Source organism: Gobio gobio (genome assembly GCF_949357685.1).
Source record: "Gobio gobio genome assembly, chromosome: 5".
NCBI classification, from domain to species: Eukaryota; Metazoa; Chordata; class Actinopteri; order Cypriniformes; family Gobionidae; genus Gobio; species Gobio gobio.
Genome location: NC_137101.1, coordinates 15,516,391 through 15,532,395, shown reverse-complemented (window position 1 = coordinate 15,532,395; position 16,005 = coordinate 15,516,391). Strand labels below are relative to the sequence as shown.

The 16,005-nt window shown below is 40.3% G+C and overlaps 1 protein-coding gene across 4 annotated transcripts; it reads right to left on the bottom strand.

Moving 5' to 3' along the window:
* Positions 1–5: 5 nt before the first annotated feature.
* Positions 6–14,897, bottom strand: tnpo3 (transportin 3). Of its 4 annotated transcripts, none has more exons than XM_079818254.1 (23): positions 14,388–14,897; positions 11,614–11,814; positions 11,289–11,362; positions 10,995–11,151; positions 10,104–10,247; positions 9,823–9,998; positions 8,510–8,648; positions 8,284–8,430; positions 8,048–8,155; positions 7,820–7,911; positions 7,367–7,506; positions 7,081–7,272; positions 6,814–6,905; positions 6,654–6,730; positions 6,041–6,113; positions 5,819–5,959; positions 5,600–5,716; positions 5,160–5,254; positions 4,897–5,053; positions 4,632–4,799; positions 1,708–1,820; positions 1,075–1,166; positions 6–819 (listed from the first exon to the last, which is right to left on the bottom strand). In XM_079818254.1, exons 1-22 carry the CDS (start codon positions 14,505–14,507, stop codon positions 1,106–1,108), a joined length of 2,784 nt encoding a protein of 927 aa, XP_079674380.1. In that variant the 5' UTR covers positions 14,508–14,897; the 3' UTR covers positions 6–819; positions 1,075–1,105. The 4 variants fall into 4 exon arrangements, with proteins under 4 accessions (XP_079674380.1, XP_079674381.1, XP_079674382.1 ...); XM_079818255.1 differs by having other exon boundaries at positions 9,823–9,995; positions 14,388–14,867; XM_079818256.1 differs by having other exon boundaries at positions 7–819; positions 6,053–6,113.
* Positions 14,898–16,005: the final 1,108 nt, after the last annotated feature.

Sequence of the window (16,005 nt, the reverse complement as noted above, 5' to 3'; positions counted from 1 at the left end):
AAGATTAGTTTGTTCCTCCCAATGTTGGTTTTATTTCGCACAATCGGCCACACACACACGCTCCTAAGATGATTTTGGAGTCTCTTTGAGATATGCCAACATAGTGAAAGAACAAAAAAAAAAAAAGCACCTGCCAGTCAGTCCCCTCCATAATTTACAGCATAACCTGTACGGATAAAATCCCAGCCAACTTTAAAAAGATCAAGGGTGACGCCAACACTCCCAAGATTCTCCCTTTGCAAATGTCCCACAGGCGCAGGCTGCTGCTGTGACAATCTTTAGTTTGGTAATCATTTTTATGGCACTGGCAGCGAAGCCATGTCTTGATCTCTAAACACACGTCCATGAAAATAAATCTCCATTTTGTTTTTAAAAACGTACAAGTCTTTTTTTAACGATGCATTATGATTTGCAACCAGGCACATCCTTTGTTGATTTTTTTTTTTTTTTTTTTTTGATGGATCCCCAAAAATCCGACTGATGCAGACGTTGAAATGGGTGTATGCGTTTCAAATGTCCACTCGATGGCCCACCCCCTCTCAAGACGACGATGTCCCTTCCGAAATCCCCCTCTCTCGCTGCAGCTGGCATCAGTGTGCTTGGAGGGGTAAAAGGGAGGGATGGGGCTGCGGTCTTGAGACACCCACAAGGCAATTTGCTTTTCCTGAAACCCTGCCGCTCCAATCCAATTGGTTGGCTTTCCCATGGTGCCAAGTCCCACAAATCCTTCATGCAAGAGTTCCCTTTAGTTTATCAACAGTGGTCATCATGGCTCCCTTTGCCACTTCCTCCAAATGTTAGCAAAACAAAAAATCTGACCTGCAGAGCAAAAGAGATTTTTTAATAACTTTGTAATTGACAGGAAACCCACAACTCTAACCAATGAATTTACAAGACGAAGTCTTTTTGTGAAGAGAGATTTGTTTGTATGTTTATTGCACTGGTATATTGTGTGGATAAATAGGTTGGATTTGGATTACATCAGTAAATATTTTATTTCCTGAAGAAGAGAAAAAAAAAAAAAAAAGCCCCTGTTGCACAATGAAAATTTTTTGTTTAATATGCTCCGCTCACCTGGTCTTGCAGCATCAGCAGTTAAAGACAGCTATCGGTACAGCCTTGTAAACTCTCTTATCGCCCAACAAACCTGTTTACATTCCTCTGCACTGGGGTAGAGAGAACAAATTAGCAGCAATTTTCAACAAACTACTAAACAATAAGATGGCCTATTACTAATCGCAGTACAAACACGCCGTCAGGATGGGCGAGCAACGCAAAGGCACTGCATCAGCCTGGCGTGGTTTGGACTTTCCACGCAAGGCTCTGACTCATTCTGCGTTGTCAGAATATGTATTTGGCATCCGTGCATGACACCATGCTGGGAGGCTCCTCATTTCTCAGGTCAAGACTTGCTTAAGTATGAGATACTTCACCCTCCTGGACGACTGGTTATGGGTACTTGTTTAGGCTTGCCATGTTGAGCTAACCATGAGGAAAACTGAATGTGTACCAGCATGCAATACCTCTAAGACAAATGCTACCTGTAATCTACACTGATGAGCACTGTATGACTTTTATTGTGGACAAAAGCACTTAATTATGGAACAGGCCAATTTCTTTCGGGAGTGTAATGAAATTATCCAAATGCCGTTGCTGTTAACAGCCTTCTTTGAAGGCTCAGGTGACAGCAGGCACAGACAAACTCACCTTGTGACCTGCTTGTGGAAGTCTGTGAGCTGCTTGTGTGTGACTGATACAGCGCCTCCTGCTGTTTCTTTTGGAAGACCCTTCAATGCGGTTTCCAGCCAGCGACAAAATGTCTAAACACAAATAGAAATGTCTTTTAAAAAGTAGAAAAACAATCTTGTGGTTTCCACAACAACAAGAAAATATATTATTTATTTACATATACATATATATATATATATATATATATATATATAAATAAATAAATAAAAGAAAGAAAGAAAGAAAGAAAGAAAGAAAGAAAGAAAAGAAAAAGAAATTCAAATAGATACATTTTAAAAATCACTACTTTTATTCAGGGTGTTAAGAAAAACACTAATACATTTTAAATTAGGCTGCAATAAAATATAAATATAATAGATGAGATTTAGTAGAAAACCATCTTGTGGTTATCACAATATATAAAAAAGAAAATCAATTAAGAAATTAAATTAAGATCAAAAATAAAAAAAATGCCATTCAACCACAAATTTTATTCTGGGTGAGGAGTAAAACAAACTATTTTAAAGGATTAGTTCACTTTTAAATAAACTTTTGCTGATAATTTACTCACCCCCATGCATCCAAGATGTCCATGTCTTTCTTTCTGCAGTCGAAAAGAAATTAAGGTTTTGGATGAAAACAGTCCAGGGTTGTTCTCCATATAATGGACTTCAGTGGGCTCCAAACGGTTCAAGGTCCAAATGACAGTTTCAGTGCAGCTTCAAAGGGCTTTAAACGATACCAGACGATGAATAAGGGTCTTATCTAGCCAAACGATCAGTTTCTGCGAGAAACCGAGCAGTATTTATGCTATTATTTTACCTCTTAACAGTCGAACGCGATCGTGGTCATAGAGGTCTACGTAGATGCCTCATTAGCGACTGCACGGATCAGTAGAATGAGGCATCTACTATCGATATATCTATGACCACTAGGGGTGCACCGATCCGATATTAGGATCGGATATCGGCCGCGATACTGACAAAATAGCTGGATCGGGGATCGGAAAAATTAACAGATCCACAAGCCGATCCAGGTGTTTTTTTCCGTCGCAGCAGAACCTACGTCATTCGTCAGCTTCACGTGTGTCGCATGCTAGAAGGGAGCGAGCCAGAGAGTCGGCTGTGTGGAGGAGATATTTCACGCTTGCCACGCCAACTAGTTCGTCGCTGTTTCGAGGGTATTACTGCAAAGTAAAGGTCTTTCCTGCATTGACATTTTTTTGACGGCCAAAGCCTAATTTGATGAGTTATTGTGATTTACGAGTGATGTAGAACAGATGCTGCGCTTGTGACTGAGTGACAGATCTGAGAGCTCCTCCCCCGCGCGCGCTCTCTGGGTCTTCAAAATAATCAGTGTTCGCTCTCATATTTCACATATTAATCCAAATCAAAAGCTCGGAAGACCGAAACCATGTTGCACGTGACACATTCGGACAATTTTGTCCTTGAATTATCACTGGGTTTGAATTGCGCTCAAAAAACATTGACTCTTCTCTGACCAGCTGACATAAAGCATACTTTCAATAAGCGGGAGACAAATTATATCCAGTTATGAAGTGTTTTCTGTGTGTTGACATCTTTCGCGATGTTCTAACAGACGGGATTCGCACACAACGCGTCTGCTAATGTCCGATTCGTGACCTAATGACTCCTTTGAACCGAATCATTTTAACGACTGGCCAGAACAACTGATCTGTCCAACACTGAACTCATGAACTCAGTTTATTAATTTACTCAGAACGCAACTGAAATGAGAACACAAGTGTGCTTACCCATTTTAGCAAGAGTGGGTAGTAAGAATTATTTTTAATTATCAACAGTATTTCATCTTATTTCTGTTGACAATGTGTAGTAAAATAAATAGGCCGAGCCTACAATCATTTAATCTGGAGTGAGGTGAAACCAGAACAAAGTTGTTATTAGCTAGCTGAAAATTTTTATTAAATTGCATATGGTAGAAAATTAGACTATTTGTTAATTTGTAATGCTACTTTTTAATATTGATATGATTATATACCAAAACAATTATCTGTAGTGTAAAAAATGTTTGGTAACTGTCAGATTACTATTGTATGTTTGACCAATACACTGTTTTTTGTTTCCACTGCTACATTTTATTTATTTAAAGAAGTTAGATTACATTCTATTTTAGATTTGAATGCACAATTGTTTTTTAAATAAATAAGAATTCAACACCTTACATACATCTGTTATTTTGTCTTAGTTATGTTTAGTTAGTAAAGTCTGGTGCCTTTAGTCTCTTCAAGGAAGGTATAAGGTGGAAGATATACAGTTTATTATTAATTCAACAATATATCGGATCGGTATCGGGTATCGACAGATACACAAAGCCCAGGCATCGGTATCGGGACTGAAAAAGTCGGATCGGTGCACCCCTAATGACCACGATATAATTTGACCTCACTTTCCAGAAGTTATGGCGGAGCTCAGAGACGATCACGTTCGTCTGTTAAGAGGTAAAAATAATACCATAAATACTGCTCGGTTTCTCGCAGAAACTGATCGTTTCGCTAGATAAGACCCTTATTCATCGTCTGGTATCGTTTAAAGCCCTTTGAAGCTGCACTGAAACTGTCATTTGGACCTTGAACCGTTTGGAGCCCACTGAAGTCCATTATATGGAGAACAACCCTGGACTGTTTTCATCCAAAACCTTCATTTCTTTTTCGACTGCAGAAAGAAAGACATGGACATCTTGGATGACATGGGGGTGAGTAAATTATCAGCAAAAGTTTATTTAAAAGTGAACTAATCCTTTAAATAAAAGACCATGTCTGCTTAAATGCAATGCAAGTCGCTTTACATAAAAGCATCTGCCAAGTGCATAAATGTAAATATGAATCTGTATTTGAGTGATGTTCAAAAAGGTTGAAAACATACCGGCCGATCAAAGACCATGATCTCCCAGAGTACCTCCGCCACATCAGGCAGAGTGTAAGGCGGCAGGCAGAAACAGCAGGTGTTGATCAGCTGAGTCACTAGCTGCAGCCCGTGCTGCTCCATCGCCTGGCCAATCAGACGCTTTCGCACCTCAAAGTCATCCTCATGCTGAAAGAGAGTTGTATGCATTGAATGAACAGGAATGACAACGTATATACATGGTCTTTCAATTGGTTGGTTTATTTTGTTCGATAGTGCCACTTACGTCATTGGAGACCCCCGTGTGAATAAGGTCTCTGATGAACTTCATAACGCTGCAGTTGGCATCTCGATGATCCAGGGTGGTGGCAGCGATGGCACACTGGATGATGTGGACGATAATATTGCTGCTCAGCAATGTGACTGGACTGCGTTGGACAAACCTGAAATAATGAGAGAAAAAGTCACTTATTTTGGGATTGTTGTATCATTTCAGGTTGCTTGTTTTTCAAACACTGCTGCAGGAGTACAAAAGCACAGAACTGGTACCTTGTGGCAAGTCTAAAGAGATCGTCCACTGTGTCCGGGTGATTGCGCAGTCCATTAGGCTGCTCTAACAGCTGGAAAGTCGGCATACAGAGAGCCTGCAATGGTGAGAGATTGAACCACTGATCAGTAACACGGAGTTCATCAACATCTCATCGCAGCACAAGATTCAAATTAAATCACTTTGTATGTGGATCAATGACAGAGTTTCCAAGAAAAGTCTTATAAAAATCGAGTTTTAAAACATGTACTCTGTATGAATGTTTCATATGGTTTTGAAAAACTTCATTTTCAATAAGTACCACGTCATAAAAAGGTCATCTTATCTGATAAAAGACTTACTGACCTTAAAATGAATTAAAAACCCAAAACAAAAAACTCATGTCAGGATAAAATGTATACATTGAATACGTAATGTTTACAAAGTGGTTTGAGCGCGTTACCTGTAGCATATCCAAAAGGCCTTGTCTACATCCTTCCTCCATGCCATACTCGTCCACTAGAATACTGCCCAGGTACAGGAAACAGGAGTGAGGGTACACCTGGTACACACTCACCATCTAAAGCACAAACACACACCTTTTTCAAAACCTACACCAGCTCTATATTCCAAAATCACACGTACAGATCAGAGGACGTCCATTTTTAGGGCACAAACACACCTGAGTAACGAGTGGCTGTAATAGGGAAGCGGAGCCTTTGCCGACGCAACGCACAGCAAATCTCAGGCAGCGGCAGCAGCGCTCCACTATCCGGTTATCACCCTGATGGGCATTCAATGTCTCTGACAACACCGGCCAGATCTACATTCATAGAATAGAGATGATGATCCGAAAGAAACTAATTCATAGAAATAATTGAAATACTGGGGTCAGTGAACGCACATTTAAACAGACCTCTTGAATGACTTTCTGGCAGGGGTGCGTCTGCCCATTCTCTACTATGGGGTTTGTGTGTCTAGCAGAGGGGAAAAAAAAAAATCATAATTTTAGGGGGGTGAGGTGAATCAGCAGCACTGAAAACAGCATGAAATGGCTTTCACAACATATTTAACTTTAATGTGATGTTTTCTGACAGAAAATTCATATTTGGAGGGAAATTAAAGCTAATCAAAGAAACTTCTTCACAATAACATCAATGCACGGATAAATTAAGAGCAAGAAAATATGGTGTAGAATTCAGATGCTATATCTTTTAATATATTTAGATGTGTATACTTTAAAATTAACCAATTATCTGCAACAAGGACAAATTCTACACATTTTCTTAAGTCTCAAAGCCATGATAAATTCAGATTTAAATAATAATACAAACAAACAAATCCATGTATACATAATTCATAGATTAAACTACTAAAATCCTTTCCTGGAAAGACTTTAAAAATCCTTTTCAAGAGTGTTAATAGGGAGGACTAGATATAGTCAAAACCCAATAAAACGTTTCACAGACAGTGAGCTCTGGCATAACGGGCATTGTAAGAGATGTTGTGAGTCTAACCTGAAGATAACAGCCAGTCTGTCCAGCCACACGGTGGGGTCTGATGACTTTCCACTGCTGGAGTCCTGAGCCAGCAGCTTGACACAAAGACAACACATTACTTTATTGAGTTAAACACAGACAAGTAGACATACAGACCACACAGTCACGAGCATCTAACCTTTTTCAGTGCCATAACTTGTACTGCACACAGATCGTTCAGACACTCCGCGATCTTCTCCAGGGGGAGTCGGGCCAACACCAGCGCTGTGCCTGAAGTAAACCAATCACACCACTTAAACAAAACCAGCCATACAACAAGGGCATGACTAAGATCAACAGAAAAGCTACTTATATGTGAACCGTGTAAAACACCAGCTAACAAACCAGCAAAGATGACAAAAGAAAACTACAATTAACATCTTTGTAGTGTAAAAGGGCATCACACCTTTCAGCAGGCCAACGGCAGCATCCGTTGACAGAGCAAATGAGTCGAGAGCACGGGCGATGTCCAGCAGGCCCTGGAAGTGCTGCGCCATGTGGTCTCGACACACTGAGCAGATGTTGTGAATGGCTTTAGCTGCCACAGAGGCCAACGGCTTCTCCCGCAAACCCTTCATCAAGAAGTTCAAAACAGGATCTGCAAACACAATACATGCGTCATGCATGCACAGAGAGAAACACCACATCCTACAGGTGAAGATAATAAACCAGACTCTTTTTGTGACAGTCACCTAACATGCAAGGGTTCCGATCGATCACTTCGCTCATTTCTCCCACCAGCTCAATGCTGGTGTAGCGGACAGAAAGATGGACCGTCTCGGGAAGCAATACTATCTGCTCCAGCACCTCCGTTAGGGTGGGATTATTTTCACTAGGAACGAGCAGAGGGAGACATTTTAGCGTTACAAACATTAAGCTTCATCAAGCTTACAAATATAAGTTCTTGAAGAGCTTGTGAATCAGGATCTAAATCAATCAGAAAATCTGTTTCAATACCCATTAAAGTTTTATAATTTGTCACTTCAGCATCAAAACTATATTCATGGCAAAAAAATAAATAAATACAGTTCCTTATTCCTAAATTACCTTATTTAAAATCAATAACAATACCAGCCACAGGTGTCAAGGTGATGTCTCGAATAAGAAAATGAAGCTGCAGATTCATAACTGAAAGTGATACTCACGGATCGACACTCTTAGCAATGGAAGCCATGATAAACAGAACAGCCTCAGTAACTTCCCATGGGGGGTTTCCCTCCTTTAGAGTCGAATACAGCTGACGAGAGGACACAGTGTTTATTAAAAGAATAGTTAACTTCGGTTAAAAATTCCGTCGTTTCTCAAGAAACCATGCTAAATTACAAAATCACATTTCACATCATTTTTCTATTCCCGAAACTATTAAATTCTACCTGTGAGAAACACTCCATGGAGCCGACTAGGAAAATCACATCTTTCACGAGATCAGACACTCTCATCCTGAACTCCCCAAAATCATCAGTGTCCTCCGGGACTCCCTCCTGTACAGGAAACACAAAATAAGAGAAACCTCATTCATATTTATTGCACATACTAGAAGCCATCAATTAATGATTTGAGTCTTTCGTGTGAAGCAGCAAGAGAGACGTGGAAAGGGAAGAACGCTCACATGATCTGAGTCAAGTTGGCAGTGGCGGGCGAGACTGTGAAGTAGCCTCTGTATGAACGGCCTGAACACTCTGTGCAGCGCCGGATCGTTCATTTTATAAAGATGCTCTCCCAGACGGTACCAGAAGTTGAACGAGATCTCAACCACCTGATGGAGGACACATTATACATGCTCACTTGTCATTATGGGTGCAGAGGATTGACTACGTGTCAGACTTCACACTCACCTCATACTGGGGATGTCCTGCACAAATAAGCAGCAACTCTAGGGTGCGTAGATCTCCCATGCCCTGGCCAGGAGTTCTTACTGTCATCTCCAAAAACGTCTCGCACAATTCAGTAAAGATCCGGCAGTAATTTAGCACCCTGTAGTGGAAAAATGCAAGCAAGATCCAATCCCTTGTAAGCTTCCTGCTTCACGAGCATGAATATGCACTTTTAAAATTGCCTTCTTTTGGCCAAATTATAAAGCTTTGTGTTGTTTCTTTTTTATTATTAATATATTTACTTCATACCAAATAACATTGATTAAAAAAAAGTGTTACTTTTTCATACAATATGTGTGTCATATGGATTTTCATGTTTTGAGTATTGCAGAGGTTGAGCTTTTAGCATTAGCAAAATGCTAACATAACTATTGAAATCAAATGCAAGCCAAATCTTTGGTTTCAAGTATTGTGGAATTTGAACTTTTAGCATAGCAAAATGCTAACATCAAAATACTGAAATCAATTGTAAGTTAATTTCAGTAGATTTCCCATTTAAGGAAATTTAGCAAATTGAGATTTTAGCATATCAAAATGCTAACTTCAAGTATTGCGCAAAATTTAACTTCTAGCATAGCAACATGTTAATGTAAAACTATATTCAAATTAATTCAGTAGAGTCCTCCGTTTAGTGTAAGATTTTAGCATAACAGCATGCTAACGTGAAGATCTACTGAAATTAACTGTTAGTCGAGTTTCCCCTTTAATTTAACTTCCAATTTGAGATTTTAGCATAGCAACGTGCTAATGTCAAAGTCTATTGGTCGAGGCTCTCATCTAAAGTATAGTGCAAATGGGGCTTTTAGCTTGACATGTTAACGTCAAATTCTATTTAAAAATCAAATGTATGACGAGTCTCCCGTTTAGCTGCAATTTGAGCTTTTAGCTTAGCAACAGGTTAACATCAACTCTATTGAAATCAACCAGGTCAACTATTTCTCTTCGAGAATTTTGCTAATTTGAACATTTAGCATAGGCAACATGTTAATGTCAAATTACATTAAAATCAATTCAGTAGAGACCTCAGTTTAGTAACATGCTAACATCAACTCTATTGAGATCAATTGTGAGTTGAGTCTTCCATAGGCTGTGTGTGACAAGCGCTACTTGTTTTAGCTATTCATGATCCAACGTGACTTAAAATGCTGCCTTATAATACATCTATCTATCTATCCATCCATCCAAGCAGCATACAGCTCACTGTGTATGGAAACAGAGCCATCGTGTTAGAGGTCTACATGAACTGCATACATGGATCATAATGTCATACATACTTGTCGAGGTCTTCTCGGGCTACAGCCATGTGATAGGCTGTTTCTAGGGTGAGGACTCCCTGGAAGAGCTGCATGGCCAGGGGCATGTTTATGGCCACGTTCTCAATCGCGTACAGTGCTGAACACACGCAATCTGACGCCGCCTCATGCAGGTTTGTAGACGTCTCATCTCTCTGCTGCAATAAAGAGGGTAAAACAATAAATAAAATAAAAAAACTGGTTTTAAATATAAGAGAAATGGAGAAAGGAAGTTAACATCTGATTGCATTTGTTGATCTCACCAGCACTTGGAAGAGAATCATCAGCAGTTGATTGTTGGCCATGAAGTTGTTGTCCAGCACTCCTAGATTAAACCAGCTCCCCAAACATCGGAATATCTTGATAAGCATCTTCTCATTATGTCCCGACTTCTCCGCACATGACACCTGATCATGGAAATGCAACAATAATAGCAAAGCTCAGTTTAGAATCAAAAACCATTCATTTAAATCAGGGGTGCTCCTGGAGGGCCACTGACTGGCAGAGCTTGGCCCCAACTCCAATGTAACACACCTGAACCAACTAATCAAGGTCTTACTAGGAATTTTGGAAACTTCCAGGCAGGTCTGTGGAGGCAAGTTGGAGCTAAACTCTGCAGAACAGTGGCCCTTCCAGGACGAAGTGTGGACACCCCTGATTTAAATGCTTATGCAACATCTAAACCACTAAAATGATTTGCATGGAGGGAATGATAGCACAGAACAAAGGTTGGGCATTATTTAAGATTAATAAAGTAAAAGCGACATATGATGGGCCTATAGAAGAAATGCGTTTTATGCCCTGCGAAATTCATTCTAGTAAGGTAAATCTAACTGGCAGACATAGACCAAATTACAAGAATAGTTATGGAAAAGACAGGACTTTAACCATATACCATCACTTTAATAAATACAAATATTATAGCCACCATGGAGTTGCATTAAGGCTCTAAAATTAATGTTAATAAAAAGTAAATAGTTGAGTCCTGGATTTTGCTGACAGCAAAACTAGAGGGATGATGAAATAATATGGTGGTAATTCACGTCTCTTGCATTACCATTAGGCTATGAACAGACAGGTTAGGCATCTTGTTTAGGTTGGGGAGTGGGCAATAAATGATAGAAACTTCTTTGTAGATAGAATAATGTCTGCACCAGAAGAGTGACCACTGTGGTAGAGTAGTAGGCCAGATCCTCAATGATCTCTGTCCGACGATTGGCTCCGATCCTCAGAGACCGGCTATGCACCTCCTCCGGCAGAACCGTGAGTATCTCAATCAGGAAAGGCATGGAGGACACATCATTACTGTATCTGGAAGAGGATAACATTTCAAGGCGTGACAATGGACAACTATTTTAAACAGAATTATTACACATGCTCATATTAGAGCATATGGATTATTTGTGCAGCTAAGCAAACCCAAATCTGACTCTGTAGAAGATTCTTACTTTTCTATGAGCGTGTGAACACAGCCTTTCCATGAGGCCATCTGAAGAGCTAGATCTGCGATTGCCAATGCAAGCTGGGAGAGAGAGAGAGAGAATGACATTAGAACACTAGCGCCACTTTCTTAACAGCTCTCAATATGTAACACTGCAGTGTGGTCGCGATGGACTGTCCCTGTCGGCGCCACACACATTGCATGTTCAATATACAACCATTAACGGCAGAGGTCATCTGCGCTGACTTGCATTTGGATTCAGCAATCGCAGGACACAAATCATGTACGTTTAGCAGATCCGACCCCTGGTACGACAGAGGATGGGACATTACCTGTGTGACGATGATGGGAGACAGGTCTTTGAGGTTCTGGATGTGAGTCAGGAGCGAATCTCTCAGTGCGTTGTGGGTCTCTGGGGGAAGCTCGTAAAACGACGTCTGGATCTTCATCTTCATCGTCTGGGCTGCAAAGTAACACGATTCCACATCCTGCTTCAGCTGCAGGAGCTGATCCGAGATCTCCCACGCGTACATCTGCAAGGTTCAGCACAGAAAGACAACTTCAATGAGGAGGTGCCAATAGCTCAAGATTATTGGTCCATTATGAGATGATCGCCACTCTCATCAATGCATCATTTCTATTTTTGGACATTTTTAATGACTAAATAGTGCTAAAAACTATACCTTTAAACTCATTTCACATAGGCTTATATAATCAAAATTATACTATTAATACTATTGCCCACTGAATATCAAGTCAGACCAGTTGCATTTTGCATAAGTAAAAGCTAAACATCAGATGCGTCACAACAAGATAAATATTACTCATGCAAATAAATCGAAACATAAGGAACCAGGAACTCATTATGTGTCTCAGTTGATCAGCATGTGAGAAGCAGGAAAATCAACTTAAAGGGTTAGTTCACCCTAAAATTAAAATCCTGTCATTAATTACTCACCCTCATGTCGTTCCAAAACCGTAAGACTTTTGTTCATATCCGGAACACAAATTAATTTATTTTTTATTAAATCTGAGAGATTTTGGTGCCTCCATTGACAGCTACGCATCTACCACTTTGCCGCTTCAAAGAGTTCATAAAGAGACCGCAAAACCAATCCATATGAATTGAGCGGTTTAGTCCAAATTTTCTGAAGAGACGCGATCGCTTTATGATGAACAGATTGAATTTAGGCTTTTATTCACATAAACATTCATCAACACACACATCAGTTTTAGGGTAAACGGAAGCCAATGAGGTTCACTGTTGTGTTACACAGCATGTTTGAGTTTCCTCAAGAACCAATGAGGTTCATTCTCATGTGCTACACACAGCACGTTTGAGCTTCCTCAAGAACCAATGAGGTTCAATCTCGTGTTACCCAGCACGTCTGAGCTTCCTCAAAAACCAATGAGGTTCATTCTCGTGTTACCCAGCACGTTTGAGCTTCCTCAAGAACAAATGAGGTTAATTCTTGAGTAACCCAGCACGTTTGAGCTTCCTCAAGAACCAATGAGGTTCATTCTTGAGTTACCCAGCACGTTTGAGCTTCCTCAAGAACCAATGAGGTTCATTCTTGTGTTACCCAGCACGTTTGAGCTTCCTCAAGAACCAATGAGGTTCATTCTTGTGTTACCCAGCATGTCTGAGCTTCCTCAAGAACCAATGAGGTTCAGTCTCGTGTGTTACCCAGCACGTTTGAGCTTCCTCAAGAACCAATGAGGTTCATTCTTGTGTTACCCAGCATGTCTGAGCTTCCTCGAGAACCAATGAGGTTCATTCTCGTGTGTTACGCAGCACTTTTGAGCTTCCGCAAGAGGTTTGTTCTTGCACATCCAGCAGTTTCATTTGAGCTTCTGTTTATGTTCGCTGATCAATGTTTATGTGAATAAAAGCCTCAAATTGCTCTGTTCATCGTGTAAAGCGATCGTGTCTCCAAAATATTTGGACTAAACCGCTCAATTCATATAGATTTGTTTTTACGATCTCTTTATGAACTTTTTGAAGCTTCAAAGTTTCAGTTGCGTACCTATCAATGGAGGGACAGAAAGCTCTCAGATTTTATCAATAAGATCGTCATTTGTGTTCAGAAGATGAAAGTCTTACGGGTTTGGAACGACATAAGTGTCAAGATGAAACCATGCAACTCATACTATTGACGTCATAATATTGTGCCAAATATTACAGATTCGTACTGAATTTACTGCATTCAGCAGTGTCAAATTATGGGGTAATATGACATTGTGCCACTTTCTTCTGCAAAAAGCAACAAATGCCTTGCAAAATCTTACCCACTGGTTTGCGGTTTGTAATTTTAACACCTTCCATATCATCAATGTCACGGTTTGCTGAAGCGGAACTAAGTAAAGAACCAGTAACCCAAAGTAGAAAGGGTGAAATGGCAAACTAATGGTGTTAGGGAGGTGGCATAAATGCATATACACAGTCAAAGTATTGATGTTAAAACATTCATATTTAAACTATGATGCCCATCATATCTTATAATGTCCAGAAATGCTCTAGAATAGATAGCCAGCTCTGCCTAGTTTGAATTTAACTTACCCTGCCAGTAAACCGTGTTTTGGAACATGGTAGCTGGTATTTAGCAGGCCAAAGATGGTAAAACAATTTGAACCAGGAAAACCAAACAAAACAAAAAAACAACTACTAGTTGGTCAGTCCGGTTTATAAAGGTGGCCAAGCTGGTTTTTGGAACATGGTCATCCAGCTAATGCCCAGCTACAAACTCGCTCCCATGTTTCTAAACACAACTACCAGCGTTCTAACAGGCCAGTCAATGTAATAAACGCGATGTACGCAAGTTATTATGTTTACATAAACTATTTCCTCAAAACTTGCTGCTTAAATCCACCCATAACTCGACCATCAAGCCACAGACAAGCTAGATGGATTTAGCAATGGATACAAATAAACCCCCACAACAGCCCAAACACATGTGACCACCTCCACTTCCCAACACAGCAAATGTTAATGTTTCAAAAAGCTTCACTGCGGCCTAAATGGACACTGTTTTAATGAAATTCATATTGTAAGTGTTAATTAGTGAGTGAGGGTGCTGTGGCGCAGTAGGCCCGCTAATGAACGCACCGATCTCTGCAGCTCTCCCAGCCAGACCGAGGCGCGCTCCTTGCCGGCAGGATCCGGGTCGTGATACAGCGCCTGCACGGCCTGGTAAACCAGCGGCAGGGTGGGTTTCCCGCCTTCCATGGCGCTCTTCTGTTTCTAGAGGATGTAGATATGGGATAAATGACACGACTTGCGCTTCTCGGAAGGTTGTAGACGCGCAGGTTTACTGTTTATTCGGCCCTCGCGTTCTCCGATCTGGCCGCCATCTCAAGCAGACACAGGGCGCTCCTGTCAAACAAGTCCGTGTGGAAACCGAGGCACAGGAACTATTAATTAGTCCAGACCAGAGCGATTTTATAACAACAACGCGCTATTCGGACAGTTTTTAGAAAGATATCCACTTATAAAGAAGAATACATCCGGTTTGAGTGTGTTTTAATGTTTGTGAATTCAGCATATTACGAGGTATACTTACTACGGCGATAATTTCAATGTAGACACACCCACTGCTACACATTCATTCTCATGAAACAGTGACGGAGCTATTTATGATCCAAATTGAAGTCGTCAGGAATCGTTTATAGTTGACCCATAAGGCCATAATCGATTCATGACAACTTCCAAATGGAACATACATGGAGCCAGATTGGTTACAATTATATTCCGATAATTCTGTATGATTTAGAAACATTAAAGTTCCTTCAATTATTCTTTTAGAAATGCTTCAGGGGGGAAAGGCAATTCTTATTGAACTTACTGCATTGTGGGATCATTTCTCATTTTAGCCGAGCAAAACTAACAAACCAGAAATTAATGTAATACATTTATTTATGAAGGAATGTTCAATTAGTTTATTGCAGGATATATAAAAAGGCAAGCTTTATATATTTCTTCAGGAAAATACCAACGATTACAACAAAACACATATTATTTTACCTTTACTGCACAACCAGTCAGTGACTGATTTGATTTAAGTCTAATAAGTCTTAAGACATACAGGGGTTGGACAGTGAAACTGTAACACTGGTCAATATAGTGTTGGAGGATTGACGCCTAGGCCTATGCGCGGCCTGTTGGCTAATCTTTACTGATTTTATATTCCATCAGTAAGAGTAGAGTGTGAAGGTAGCATAGCAATAGCACAGCTTTACATGAAATATTGCAATCCCACATATTGGGAGACATATCAGAGTTCAAAAGTGGACAAATTGTTGGTGCGCATCTTGCTGGCTCATCGGTGAGCAACAGCAAGTCTTTTTTGTGTATCGAGAGCTATGATATCCAGGGAAATGTTGGCATACCACCACGTATAAGACGGACATCCGCAAGAGGACGCTGTCTGAAAGGGCTGTCCTGGAACTAATCCAAAAAACATAAAAGTATGCCCACCGCTACACACAGCAAAATTAAATGCGCACCTCGACTCTTCTGTTTCCACCAAAACTGTTCATCGGGAGCTCCACAGTCAATATCATGGTTGGGATATATAGCCAAACATTTCACTACTATAGCCAAACATTGCCAATGCCAAATCTTGGGCTATGGACAATGTGAAACATGTATTGTTCTCTGATGAGTCCACCTTCACTGTCTTTCCCACATCTGTGAGTTACGGTGGAGACCCAAAGAAGCTTAAAAT